The sequence below is a fragment of the Cryptomeria japonica genome, chromosome 3 (assembly GCF_030272615.1).
Source record: "Cryptomeria japonica chromosome 3, Sugi_1.0, whole genome shotgun sequence".
NCBI lineage: Eukaryota > Viridiplantae > Streptophyta > Pinopsida > Cupressales > Cupressaceae > Cryptomeria > Cryptomeria japonica.
Genome location: NC_081407.1, coordinates 385,860,362 through 385,874,841, shown reverse-complemented (window position 1 = coordinate 385,874,841; position 14,480 = coordinate 385,860,362). Strand labels below are relative to the sequence as shown.

Below are 14,480 nucleotides of genomic sequence, written 5' to 3'. Positions count from 1 at the left end.
CTACACACAGAAAAGCGAAGACGATTGGGGGGTTAGGGATTAGGGGTTTGCCTTTAGGTCAAACCCCGGTTTTGGAATTAACCAAGAAATGAGCAATGCTGTAAATGTAAATGTCTGTAATGTAAAACAAGTACTAATACCTTGTTGTAAGGATGTTTGTATCCTTATGTGCGAAGGTATAGATGTTGTATGTTGTAAGTGATCTCCTCTTCAATGGTTGAATCCTTGTCTTGAATGCAACACTTAGCCTTGAATGGAGACTTGAAATGATCAATTGCTTGAAGGAATGCTTGAATGCTTGAATGCTTGAGTATAGTTTCCACGCTTGTACACATATGTCCTCCTCCTTACCCAAATGGGAGAGGAAAATGTAGTTTATATACTTGCCAATTAGGGTTAAAAGACTGATTTTCCCGACCTTAGGCCGACCAGGAAAGATAATTTCCAATTTGCAAACTAAAAAGACCCGAAGTCCCATAGGAGACCGCGCCCAAAATAGGGCCAGGGACCAGGGTGCTGGGCGCCCTGGTCCTGAAGGACCAGGGCGCTGGGCGCTCTGGTCCCACCTCCCGGGACAGCAGGGTGCAAAGGAGGTTCAGGCCAGGGTGCTTGAAAATGCAATTTTTTGGTGTCGTGAGCAAGTTTCGGGGTCTCCATTCAGGTTCAGTATTGTGTCGCCATCGTGAAGACCCAAATGCGGTCGAAATTGCAAGTGTCGCAATTTTAGGACGCTACACCTCCTTTGTCTGATTTTGGACAAAACAAAAGACAGCATTGGCTTTTTTAAATGCATTGGACTCAATGGTGTACTCACATTTGATCCATCAAGCTTTAAAATGCACTTGCAATATGTAGTCACATATAGGAGCACCCCAGAATTAGGTATTTCTATCAAGTGTTTTTGATGCTCTAGGCCATCATTTGATGCAAGGGAAGAGCATGTTGAACATTTCAAGAAAATGCAAGATCTGCAACCTAAATCTACTGTTGTCATTAGGGCAGAAGGTTGTGAAGAAGGCTGTTTGTCCATTGTTGGCAGTCATTTACTTTGTTTTGGCTGTGCCTAATTATTTTAGTTCTATAATAGTTACAGAAGCATCCAGTTTGCCTTTTGGTAGGGTGTTCATTTCCTCATGGAACTGCATTTCTTATGGCGGGCCACATTTCATATTTCTTGTTGGTGGTTGTTAGCATAGATGGAACACTCGCAGTTTACTCGGTGAGCTTCAAAAACTCGCCGAGTTTTTGAGCTCTGCGAGTTTTTATGACTTCAACTCGCAGCAAAAACTCGGCGAGTTTCTTTAAAAAACTCGGCCAGACTAAAAAAAGAGGCCCAAACATGTCAAAAAATTATCAATTTTTGTTTTTTCAGGTCAGTTTCATTCTCTTCATTAGAATATACACATGAAATATAACATTTAAGTATAAGCGGCATTTCAATATGTCTTTTTCCTTTTTTATATTTTATTTCAAGTTGGGGTCAAGGGGCATCGCCCCTTGCGGGGTCAAGGGAGCGCGCAAGGGGGGCTGCCCCCAAACCCCCGTCGAAAAATATAGGGGGAAACTGCGTTGATTGAAGTAGGGAAAATTTAACCTTCGAGTCTGATTAGGCTTCATGTAACAACATAATTAGCATTGAAGAAATCTCGGTATTATACATTTTAGAGTTGAAAGTTTGAAACTATGAGTATGAATGATGAAATTTCAAATATTGCGCGTTTGTAGATCTCCACCAAGATCTAGACCTATCTCTCTACCCCTCTTTTTCTCACCCTCAGACCTCGGCGAGGGGTGCTACTCTCAAAAAATTTGCCCTTAGAATTTTATGTCAACCTTGTATTTCATCCAGTTGTGAGCACAATTAGAGCTTGTTTGAAGCCATCGACACGAAGAAGAGGAGCAAGCTAGCTCAAAAACACCTCAATGGCCTTGTCTTTGTGCAATATAATCTTCGATTGCGCGTAAGGAAGGTAGAGGAAGTAGCATGTGGTCCACTTGACTTGGATGATATAGATCCTTACAGTGATTGGACGTCACAGGAGCAGCCTCCATTGTTTTTTGAGGATGACAACACTGATTTGGAGAGGCAATCTATGGAGGAGGAGGGGGGTGGATTTGGTTTCACGCTGGATGACATTGAGGAGAAAGAGGATGAGGATGAGGAGTCATTGCCAGTGCCACAAGCAGGTGGAGACATAGCTTCATCCAGGATGGAGGATGAGCCAACCATACCGAGCGAGGAGGCACAGTCACGCCCACTGCAGACTTCTAGGACTAGACCCTCTAGTTTTACCTCTCCCCTAGTTTTAGCTAGAGCTGGGAAGAGGAAGTTGTAATCGTAATTTGTAATGATGTATTTACTTTTGGTTTTACAAAAACTATTTACTATTTTGCTTCCAGCCATCAGCATTCCTCATGAGGATGCGATTTTGTAGACACTTTGCATTTAAATATATCTAGAATCAGCTTGTTTCTTTTGTGTTATCATTTATTGACTCATTGGATTCATCTTCTCATTAAATTTTGCAAAAAAAATGCATTTTTTATTAAAATTAAGCGTGTTTTTACGTTGCTGAGTTTTTCTCGAGTTTTTTTCTCAGGGGCTTGGTGAGTCGAGCCAAGTTGAGCCGAGTCGCGAGTAGTCCAACTATGGTTGTTAGGGCTGGGATGATGGACATTTGGGATTCTTGTGTGGGCATTTTGGCAGACACAATTGCAAATGGATGGCTGTTGTTCTTCTAGGCAACCATCAATCTTCTCTTTGTGAGTGGTTGGAGAAGGATTAATAGGCAATCGATAAGTCATTTGAGAGTCAGTTGGCTTGGAAAAGACACTCTAATGATTGATTCAAAGAATACAAGAAGTTTATAGGGTTCTTGTGTGTAGCAAGAGCAAAAGTCAAGGCAGAGGAGTTTGGTGGGATTGTAAAACAATTTCATTAAAAGCATTTAATTGGTATGATCTCCATTTACTGGCATAAAATTAGTGAATGGGATACTTGTAGCACACCCTTCATGGAGTTTTTCACCCATATGAGTTTTTTCCAGCCAAAGATTTGTGTCATGTGTTAATTGTGTGCTGCGTGCCTTGTTTTTTCATTTTTCCTTTTGTTATTTATGCTGCTTCAAGTTAATAAACTGTCAAAGACAGCATTGCGGAGAGTTGTGGACATACAGCTAGCCTAAGAATCCATTGTTGATGTAAATCTAGGGTAAATAATCTAGAGGTTTACAGATCAACTCATCAAATCTCAAAATTATGGGCTGAAGGATGAATATTAACCCATTTCTATAAATAAAAATAGAGAATGGACGATGTCATGGAGTCAGAAGTGTTGGTGCTTGCTATGAGTTGTCCTTTGTACTTGTGGGAGAAATTCTTCTTTCAATATTCTTGTTGATTTCTGTCTTCCTCTAATGTGATATAATGGTAATTTAAGTTTAGTTTTTTCATTTATTCCCTGCAGAAAAATAGTTTATCTGTTGCTTTTATTGGGTTCCATGCTACTTATGTAGATTCCTTTTTGCAAGCTGTAGCAAAGTAAAAGACCCAACTTTTTACTGGCATACGAAATGATGTGCAATTTCACTGAAATTTTTGATCTGGCATCCATGCACATTGATTGGTCAAAGTTGCCTTTTCTTAGAGGATTCAATAGTCAACTTGTGTTTAAGAACTTATTAAAACTTTTTTGATCATCTTACTGCATGTTGTTCAGGATTACAAAGAAGCTGCTCGTTTACGAGATGCTCTAAATTCGATGGAAGAAGAGGAACCAGCTCTTTGTTTACAGAGTTTGTTGAAAAAGGCTATTTCTGAGGAGAGGTTTGAAGTAATTTTCTTAGCTGTGTGTACTGTAAACTACATTCCTAAAAAAAATACAGTTCTGTACTTTATTTCTGGTTAATGCCATGCCAAATGGAAAGCATCAAAGTATCTAGTTATTGGTTTTTATTCCAGAAATTTGAAGAATGCTGCTTGTTAAAAAAATAAAATGGTTTTAAAGTTGTCGAGTCAGTAATAGAGTGGCTAGAGATAGCCCTTGAGGGCTAGCTTGAGAAATCCAATTTTGTATGAACAAGCTTGGTAGTGCTTCAAATACAAGTTGTATTTAAAATGTTTGAAGCAAATTATTCTAAGTTAATCTAGAGATTTAACAGCTGATATTAGCCTCTATCATCCTTGCTGACAACGAAACTATTGACAGGATGCTACAAAATACAGAAACGAGCTTCAGCTTATTGCTCCTGATGCATTTCTGAAGTGCTTAAGTGATACCACTACATTTGTAAGTGCTTGAGCTTTAGTTATGTTTGTAATCGCTATTTTAGACATGGAAGTTTATTGGACTGAGCTGCAGAATCAGATTTACATATTAGTTTTAGAATGTTTTGTTAAGGATAGAAATTGGCTTTCATGACAGGGAATCAGAATTCAAGTTAGGAGCGTATACGTAAGAGGACGGAGCCAGCCATTGAAGGGACAATATTTTTTTGCTTATCGTATAAGAATCAGCAATATATCTGATCGACCAGTCCAGCTACTTCGTAGGCATTGGGCTATTACAGATGCAAATGGCAAAACTGAACATATACGGTAGGTTTTATTCTTATCGTGGGTAATGAATGTTCTTCTTGCTTACCTTTGATTACTTCTGTTACAGAAGTAACTTGAATTCAACTATTATTCAGCAATAGAGCTTTTGCCTCTAAACATTCCCAGATGCACAAGATTTTATCTGCAGAGTCTTGCAAGAGATCTCTAGTTTCAAATGGTTTCCTTTTTTCTTTTTTGTTTGAAATTGTGGCTGGTGGAACACAGCTGTGATTGGAGGTAATTGCCATGGACTAAAAATCTAGTTTTTGTAAGTTCAAAACAAACTGTTTGAAAACTTGGTAACGTAGCTCATGCCAATGAAGCTTGGATGGAAGACATGTGCCCAAGAGAGATTTATATTCAGAATCTATCATTGTTGCTGTTAATTGGGTGGATTGATAATGAAGTTGCAAGAAATTGCATTAAATTTTAAAATGCCACTAACATACTTGTTGAAGATTTTACACTACGGCTAGCACTCTCTCACTCTCTCTGTGTTGCTTTGTACATGCTTAAAGTTTTGGTTTATATTGTTTCAGGGGCATTGGGGTTATTGGAGAGCAGCCAGTTATACTTTCTGGGACTAGTTTTGAGTATTCTTCTGCTTGTCCTCTTGGAACTTCAACTGGAAAGATGGTATTGTCAACTAAACTATCTGCAATTCACTTCTGAAATTATAAATGAAGTTTAAAAGATACTGATGTTTCAATGCATAACAGGAAGGTGAGTTTGAGATGAAATATGTGGATAAAGTCAATTCAGAAACTTTTGAAGTTGTCATTGGTGCCTTTGCTCTATCTGTTGACGGTGATGAAGATTCTCCATAAAGTTATACCATATACATAAGTAGCAAAGGAGTTTTTGTAGACTTGAAAATTCATGTTAGTTTGTATCCAGGTTTCTTTGTCAGGGCAGCATATATTATGAAACAAGAACATTTCTCTATAAGAGAAGATGATTGGAAGAACTTTTTATTTGAAAATTAGATTTTGAAGGGATTTTGTAGCTAGAGTGCATAGCATGCAGTTTTAGTTTACAATGATTTTAATATTTACAAAATGATACGGGAGTTCATTCTTTTGTTCACTTCTTGTCACAAGGAGGAAAGCGAATGCTATATGACCACGATTGATGCTTTCAACTGTTGTTTCAATTTAAACTTTTAAAGTGAATCTGCTCTTTTCTGATATTGTCAGGCAACTACTTTTGTGGTTGAAGAATTAATTTTCATATTTTATTTGCATATTTTGTTGGTAGTGTCATGAAAGAGAATTTTTTTAGTCATTGTATTTGTTAGGGCAGTATAAATTCTATCCACAGCAAATCTTATGCTGTTTTTCTCAGATGTGTACACCAATAAGAGTTTATCAATGTTTAAGGTGGTCCTATGCTTTTTGTAGTTTCATTGTACCTTTAGATGTAACACGTTTGCCTTGTTGAAGTTGTCACATCATTCTGTATTTTTCCCCTATATACAAGAGTAAAAAATAAACAGTCTGAGAACTAATTATATCGGATAAATATTTATATCATTTTATAAGGTAGTTAAAGACTACATCAAGACAAGACAAACTACATATATATGAAGTTTGGATTTGCTTTGATTAGTTTAGGTATAATTTCATCATATGTCAGATGAATAGTATGAGGATGACCTTTATAGGAGAATAGGCTCTATAGCTCAGATTAAAGGGTACAAAAAGGATGTACTGTTTTTTATTAGGTAAGCAGGGTTTTGAGAGGGGCCTAGAACCTTGTACAAAGAGAAGAATATAACATGAACCACCACCGAACACCAAAGAACAACCAAGAGGAACAACTAAGAGACTACAAAAGGCAAAGCATTGCAAAACCTTACAAAACCAACCAACCCAAAGTCAGGGTGGTTTGAAAAATTGTTCCAGAGATTTTTGCATATCACGGTGCAAGGATCATTCTCCATTTTTGTTTTCTTGAGACAAGGAGAAATCAGAAGATCACTGGCTGATCCTTCTTCCAATCCCAAAGGTTTTAAAGAGATGTCCATCAACAAATAGTCTATAGGGGAATTCCTTTTATAATCTTCTTTCTAAACCTCCTAATGGACTCCTCGATAGAAGCTGGCATTTGTTCCTTTTTCTTCCAAACAAAATGGTGTTTCTTATTTTTCAAACAAGTTGTGGATGCATGGTACATAGTACGACAAAAACGGCAAATAACTAGAGGCTACTCATATTCAATCTGCAACTCCCAAATTCCAAATATCGAAGATGAGGAAATTTGAGTGAGGAGCACTTAGTTTTTCTCCAAATACACAGAATCTAGCAAATTACAAATGCTTCATGAATTTTGCAAGGTTACCCACAGACATGTCCTTGGGCCAAAATCCCCTGTCCCCGTACTGGGGACATTTCGGGGACACAGGGATGACCAAGGGATGCCCCCCTCCCCCTCTTGTCCCCAAAAATTGTAATTTCCTAGGAAACTTCCTGGAAATTTGGGGATAGCAATGATTCTCAAAGGTCACATCCCCCCATCCCCATAGTAGTTGGGGACACTTGTGACATCCCCTAACCGGCCCAAAGTCAGCTAGCCATCCCCCTTTTCTCAACACATTTAAAAATTAAAAAAAAGCTCTTGCTTAAAAACAAAATTATTTATTTTTGTGGCCCCCCACACCTTAGCAATAGTGCATAAGTGTTTGATAAATTTCATATACGTATAACTGCATATGTCAGTTCTAACCATAGTTGGACTACTCGCAACTCGGCTCGACTCGCCAAGCCCTCGAGAAAAAAACTCGGGGAAAACTCGGAAAAACTCAGTGAAAAACTCAGCAACTTAAAAGCACGCTTAAACTTAGTAAAAAATGCATTTTTTTTGCAAAATTTAATGAGAAGATGCATCCAATGAGTCAATAAATGATAACACAAAAGAAACAAGCTGATTCTAGATAAATTTAAATGCAAAGTGTCTACAAAATCGCATCTTCTTGAAGAATGCTGATGGCTGGAAGCCTGGAAGCAAAATAGTAAATTACTAAATAGTTTTTGTAAAAACAGAAGTAAATACATCATTACAAATTACAATTACAACTTTCTCTTCCCAGCTCTAGCAAAAACTTGGGGAGAGGTAGAACTAGAGGGTCTAGTCGTATAAGTCTGCCGTGGCATGACTGTGCCTCCTCGCTCGGTATGGCTGACTGAGACTCATCCTCCATCCTAGATGAAGCTATGTCTCCACTTGCTTCTGGCACTGGCAATGAATCCTCATCCTCATCCTCATCCTCCTCAATGTCATCCAGCCTGAAACCAAATCCACCCCCCTCCTCCATAGCCTACCTCTCCAAATCAGTGATGTCAGTGTCGAAAAACAATGGAGGTTGCTCCTGTGATGTCCAATCACTGTCAATTGGACCACCTTCTAGTTCCTCTACTTTCCTTACGCGCAATCGAAGATTATATTGCACATAGACAATGTCATTGAGCCGTTTCTGTGCTAACTTGCTCCTCTTCTTCGTGTGGATTGCTTCAAACAAGCTCCAATTGCGCTCACACTTGGATGAACTGCAAGGCTGACATAAGACTTTGAGGGCAATTTTTTTGAGATGGGTGTTTCCACCTCAATTTTGCCACCAAGCATCTGCAAAATAAATAAAATGGAAAAGTTAGAAAGCAAAGAGAAAAGAGAAAACATAATTTATCAATCATTTTAGTCTTTAGATCCCAAAATCTAAATGGCAAATGTTATACCTGGGGTTTGAGTGGTTCTTCCTCTCCTAGCCAGCTCTGAAGAGAATAGCTTACCCCTTCCTCCCTCATAATTTTGGAGCTCACTCACAATGAGGTCTCTCTCCTCAACATCAAGTACCATCCTCTCAATGCATGTACTGAGGCCCTCCATGAATTCTCCATTCGGATCTGAGTAAGAACCCCCAAACCTAAAACGAGGGTTGAGGAAGTAACCTGCTGCATGAATGGGTTGGTGGAGCTGATTGCTCCACCTCCTATCAACAATTTCCCAAATGGGATCAAATTTGAGTCTATTCCCCTTGTAGTAATTTTTGATAGACTCCTTGGCCCTATCCATGGCCTCATAAAGATATCCCATTGGGGTTTGATCCCCATCCACCAAGCGAAGAACTCGAACCGAGGGCTCTGACACCTACAATTGAAAAATACAAACTACAAAAAGATTAAAATTTAAATAATGAAGTTACAAATTAGTAATGAGAGACTTGAATCAAGAATAACTAAAATTTAAAAATTAAAGTTTTGAAGTAACAACCTTCACAATCTCTACAACCCTTTGTGCAAATTGGCTGTCGAAGACTATGCATGCGACAACCTCTCCTTCAGGCTTCTTTGAATGAGGTGAGTTAAGCCATTCTCCACTCACAAACATTTGTTTCAAAGAAGTCAATGCAGCAAGAAGGCTTTGCAACATCAAGAAAATCATTGCAAACCTTGTGACACCAACTCTCACCAAATCTTTCCCTTGGGTGTGTTGTCTCATCAAATTTAGGATCCAAGGGTGATTGTAAATATATTTGGTGATCCTCCTTGCATCTTCCACAACTGGAGTCACCCACTCAAGTTTTCGTATGTCCTCCAAAAGAAGGTCAAGGACACGTGCTGCACAATGTGTCCAAAAAAGAGTGGGGTGCCTCTCTTGGAGGATTCTTCCTGCAAAAGAAGAATTTATTCTTAAGAAATATGCAACCAAGTAAAACAAAGCCACAACAAATGAAAATGTTGCTAATGCCTAAAGGTGATAATTTAAAAGGATTCTACCTACTGACACATATGCTGCTGCATTATTTGTTATGATTTGCACCACATTTTCTACCTCCACCTCCATGACGACATGCTCCAACATTCCAGCCAATGTTTCTGCATTTTTCATCTTGCTAGAGGCATCAACAGATTTCAAGAATACTACATTCTCCTTGCAAGCAACCAAAAAATTGATGATGGTGTGGTTCTTGCCATCAGAAAGAATGGTGCAGCCATAATTTGCCCATTCATTTTTTTGATCCTCCATCACTTCTCTTGCCCTAGCAAATGCATTTGTGAGCAACTTGTAAGTGCAAAGTGAAATTAGGTCTTAGTATACAATTTTGATTTAATAAACAAGAAATCTAAAAAATAATTAAAAATGAAATCAAGTGGACTATGTAGTAATTTCCTAACCTCCCACTCAAATCCTTGCGAGAAGGGGCCTTGTACCCCTTTCCTGAAACTGTGATAGCAGTCACCAAATTCAGCCAATAAGCATTGTCCGCCACATTGAATGCAATGTTGTTGAAGTACCAAAAATCAGCTACTACAATGTCAGTTTTCTCATGTACCTCCTTATTTCATCCAGTGGCCTCTAATGATGGTTGTGCTCCAGGTGTGTTCCTGGGCACAAAATAATCACCTATGGACCCTGATCGTGGTGATGGAAGTGGAACAGTGCCAGGTACTCTACTAGAGGAAGCAGAAGCAATGGGCGAGGTGATGGTGGGTTTGTGGATACGTGGGCCACGTCGAGAGCCCACTATGCCCTCAAGTGCTTCTAGTTCCTCTTCAAGGTCAACAAAAACACCTTGAGATTCAGCTATGGCTGATCTCATGGCTAGCTTTGCCCTCTCCCTTTGCAATTTCTTCTCTTCTCCAACTGCAAGTAGGGCATTCATTTGTCTTTTTATTTCTTCATTGGTCCCAGGGCATGCACTAGCATCATGCCTATCTATTCCTGCAAGGTGTTATTTGAGGGGGTTGATGCCTCCATGATTTCTCACACTTTATGCATATAACTAACCCAGGATCAGGTCCCTCATAGGCATACCTCCATGCCCCATCTCTAGCACCTCTAGGATGGGTGCCTATATATCCAAATGGGCATGGATCTAGTGGCCATTGCTCCCTTGCCATGATTAATGCTTACTTAACCTACACATACAAAGTGAAAAAAAATTTCAACATTTTAGTTAAACAATTTAGCAAACTATCCAGAAACCAAGGGCCATCCAGAAGAATCCTAGAGCAATCCTCCAAACAGGAGAAAGGGAAAAAAAAAAATCATTTAACATTGCAGTTACTTCAACTTGGCCTTTAAGTCTCCAAACCTGAAGAACCCATCTAACATCATCAATATTGGGACGATTGCCACAAAATCTCCCAACAAGCAAGCACCTAAGCCAAGTTGATGATTTGGCTAGAAGGGAATCAATTGACTCAACTAGAAGGAATCAGGAATTACCAATTTGGAACTGGTCCTCCATAGATGGAGCACACACCTCTACATAGAGATCCTCCGAAACCCTTTGGATTGAATTAGGGGCAGTAGTGGAGGTGAAGAGACAGCAACCAAACACATCATAGTTCGGAGTAGAAACATCAGCCACAGGGGCACCAAAACTCCCAGCCACAACATCACAGTCCACACCTATCTACAGGATCAAAGCACCACAAACATCCAACTCACAGAGTTCCTCCAAAATCCAAGGGGACGCTATAGGATTGAAGCTCCCCAAACATCCAACTAACAGAGTTCCTCCAAAATCCAAGGGGATGGAACAGAAACAACATTAGGAGGTGAAGGAACAACACCATCCTCAACAAACACAAACTGGAACCCCCTAATTTTTTGATCAAGACATAAGCATTGATAGATTATTGCAGACAGACTTGGAGGGAACAGGGAACACCCATGGAAGGTAGGAGAAATCCTTTACACAAACCTGAAACTCCATCTATGGCCTCTGCCACAGACTCCCCAGCAAGCCTTTTTGCCTTCAGAGAGGCATCAAGGAGGATACCCAAAAGAAGTTCATCCTCCTCATCAATCACATCATCCACAGAAAAAGCATCCTTAGCTCCATTCCCATGAAAGGGCAAATAGCAATATGCAGATGGAGAAAAATCTTCCTCTGCCCAAGCATCACTCACATCTCCAACATCTTCATCTGCAGCTGAATCTTCCTCAATTGCTTCCTTTGCCACTGTAGAATCCACTTCACCATGCCTAGGGTTTGGACAGTGCGACTTTGTTGTATCATCACGCTCATCTAGTTAAAAAATTGAAAGGATATACTGGTGCAAGGCTACATGCTGCTGTTTTTTTGTATGTGACATCTCAACCATCCAAAACGTGCATAGGAATCCAGAACTCATAATCCCCTAGCTTCCTATGTCGACTTAGATGTTTGTAACTAGGATGACTTTGAAGTTATGTAATTAGCATGGTTAGAGATTACTTTTAGTAGTTTGTATCCAAGTGTTGTTATCTGCTTGGACTAAGAAGCCGACAGCATAATTTTTGTGTCTTGGTTCATGCTTTTGCAAACTATTTTTTCATTGGAAACTAGTAGAACATTTAACTAAAAACCCATTATGTTGACTTTTAATTTTTTTTTTTTAAGCATTGTCGAACTCTTAACTGTATTTGAAATTGATGATTGATAACAATGAAGAAATGCAAGAATGGAACTTTCACATCTTGTATTGTAATATTTATTAATTGGGGAACTTTTACAACTGTACGTAAAGTTGAAGAGTGTGGAGAAAGAGAAACAAGGCCTGAACAAAGATTCAATGTTGCCAATTGGTCTCTAATTCTGAATTTCAATTGCAAGATGAACAAAGATTCCGTGTTGCTAATTACTCTCGAATTCTCCTTAAAAATCAAAATTTCAGTAAGTCCATGTACAAATTAGGAGAGTACAAATAGGCTAATAGCTTCTAAGTCTGCTATGACTAGAAATTTGAAACAAAAGTTGTTGTCCCTGCATCCCTGTTCTCAACCACATCCTCTTCAGTACTGAAGATTCCTCACCGTTTGTGATCTAATCTGAATTAGGATCAATTCATTGAGATCAACATGCTGACCATCTTTGATAGAAACTGATAATAGCAATGAAAAGCATGTAAGTTCTTCACCTAGTCTGTGCAAGAAAATTGGAAAAATTACTGATAGTCATAATTGTAAGGTTTTAACCTCAATTGTTCTTCCAGTGCAAGAGAAGGGTGTGGCGTACAAAGACCAAACCATTCATATGTAGTTAGCTCAATTAGTTGTATTTCTTAAAGTGTATATGCTCAAATACTCTTCAAGAATGCCTGAGTAGACTCAGTAGAGGGATTAATTTTCATACGTTATTGTCTATTTTGTTGCTGATGTCATGGAAGAGGATTTTTTAGGCAGTATTAATTAGGACAGTATAAATTTTATGATGCTTTTCTCAGACGTGAATATCAGAGTTTATCATTGGCTATGGCGGCCTATGGTATTTGTAGTTTCATTGTACTTGCATGTATAACACAATTGCCTTGTTGAAGTATCATAATTCTATATTTTGTTACTGTATCAAAGGAGGAAAAGAAACAACTTGAGAAAATAATTACATAAGATGATTTTACATTTGTCTTTTAAGAATGTTAAAGACAACATACAGATAAGATGAACTGGATGTATATGAAGTTCACAGTGACTTTCATTTGTTTAGGTGTGATCTCATTAGCATATGTAAAAAATACGATTTTGTATAATGTGTAACATATATGATGCCACTGAATATTGATTCTGTATCTTAATCACATTCAAGTTGACATTTTTCCCCGAAATAGCTTATACAGATTTTGACTCTGTTTAAATCCAAAATTATGGAATGTGTTTTACCCAATTCATTGTTTTTTAAGTTTCATGCATCATTTTGACCCAACTACCACTATAAGAAATTGTGTTTTGATTTTGAACAATATTAACCTCTTGACGGAGGGTCAGAAGATAGTCTTAGTTTCACGTGTCCAGAGTTGTGTGTAAGGTTTGATACAAAGAAAGCCATAAGGTCAATATTGTTAAAAAAATTGTCCAATTTTATAAATGTTGTGTTTTCAATTTTGTCACAAGATGATCTGTCTCCATTGGAATTTTTTTATTGATATTAATAATTATCTACATTACTCCAAGTTTTTGGGACAGGGATGACACGGGATGGGAGGACGGGTTTCTGGGACGACATTTTTTTAACCAATTTTTGGGACAGCTAGGGGATCGCAAAGGGGACGGCAATATAAAATATAAGAATTTTTAAAAATATATAGAGAAATTTTAAATGTTCATATGAAAACATGGATAAATGATGCATGTATACATTAGATTCATATGAAAACATGGATATAGCATGCGTATGAAAACATTATAAAACCTTAAGTTTTAACATACGACATTTGTAATAAAATAAATAGTTATACAAAGAATGGCTTCCAACGGCTCTCCTGCTCCTAGTTTGAATACCCTCTCTCCCTCCACATTTGGCTTGTCTCCTTTGGGTTTCGTCCGCTCGAGTGGCTCAGGTGGTCCGTTGGACCCTTCCGTGGTTCCCCCCGCTTCAGCTCCCTTTGCTTCGGGAACAACGATGGGTTCTTCTCTCCCGACTAGAGAGACCCCCTTGGTTGCCTTTGTGGTTTTTACTCTTGCCAACTGTCCTCCTCCCATGGGTTTTATGGATTTTGCTTTGGCTCGTGGTGCAACTGCTTTTCTAGCAAGATTACTTTGGATGCTGCCCCGTCCAAGCCTCCGCCTGTTGGTAAATGCAGCTTTGTTCGTGTGGCAAGATTTGCGGTTCAATCTTCCAAGGGGGTTCATCCTCTCCCTTGTGCCAAGTCATCCCTTGTGGTTGTCTGTGGGCAGGATGTTGCAGACAACATTGGTTTCTACCAATGCTGTCCCTGGTGTGCAGATTTTCTGGGCTTTGGCCCTCCTTACTGAACCTCCATCATTGGGTGAGTGACTCTTGGAAGCCTTTGGTAGCTTACAATATTGAGCTATTTCCTTGTGCTAAAGGCTTTTTTATTGCATCCTTTACCTCTTCAACTGATCGAGATTTGATTTTGGGTAAGTTGTGGGTTTGGGGGTTC

General features: G+C 38.8%; 1 protein-coding gene across 1 annotated transcript in view; it reads left to right on the top strand.

Moving 5' to 3' along the window:
• Nucleotides 1–5,783, top strand: part of LOC131044708 (uncharacterized) — a 32,420-nt gene extending 26,637 nt beyond the window's left edge. Inside the window, exons 2-6 of the mRNA XM_057978097.2 lie at nucleotides 3,719–3,832; nucleotides 4,208–4,288; nucleotides 4,424–4,596; nucleotides 5,136–5,232; nucleotides 5,316–5,783. Coding sequence (XP_057834080.2) covers nucleotides 3,719–3,832; nucleotides 4,208–4,288; nucleotides 4,424–4,596; nucleotides 5,136–5,232; nucleotides 5,316–5,423 — 573 coding nt within the window. The 3' untranslated portion in view covers nucleotides 5,424–5,783. The remainder of the gene's footprint in view (nucleotides 1–3,718; nucleotides 3,833–4,207; nucleotides 4,289–4,423; nucleotides 4,597–5,135; nucleotides 5,233–5,315) is intronic.
• The last annotated feature ends 8,697 nt before the right edge of the window (nucleotides 5,784–14,480 follow it).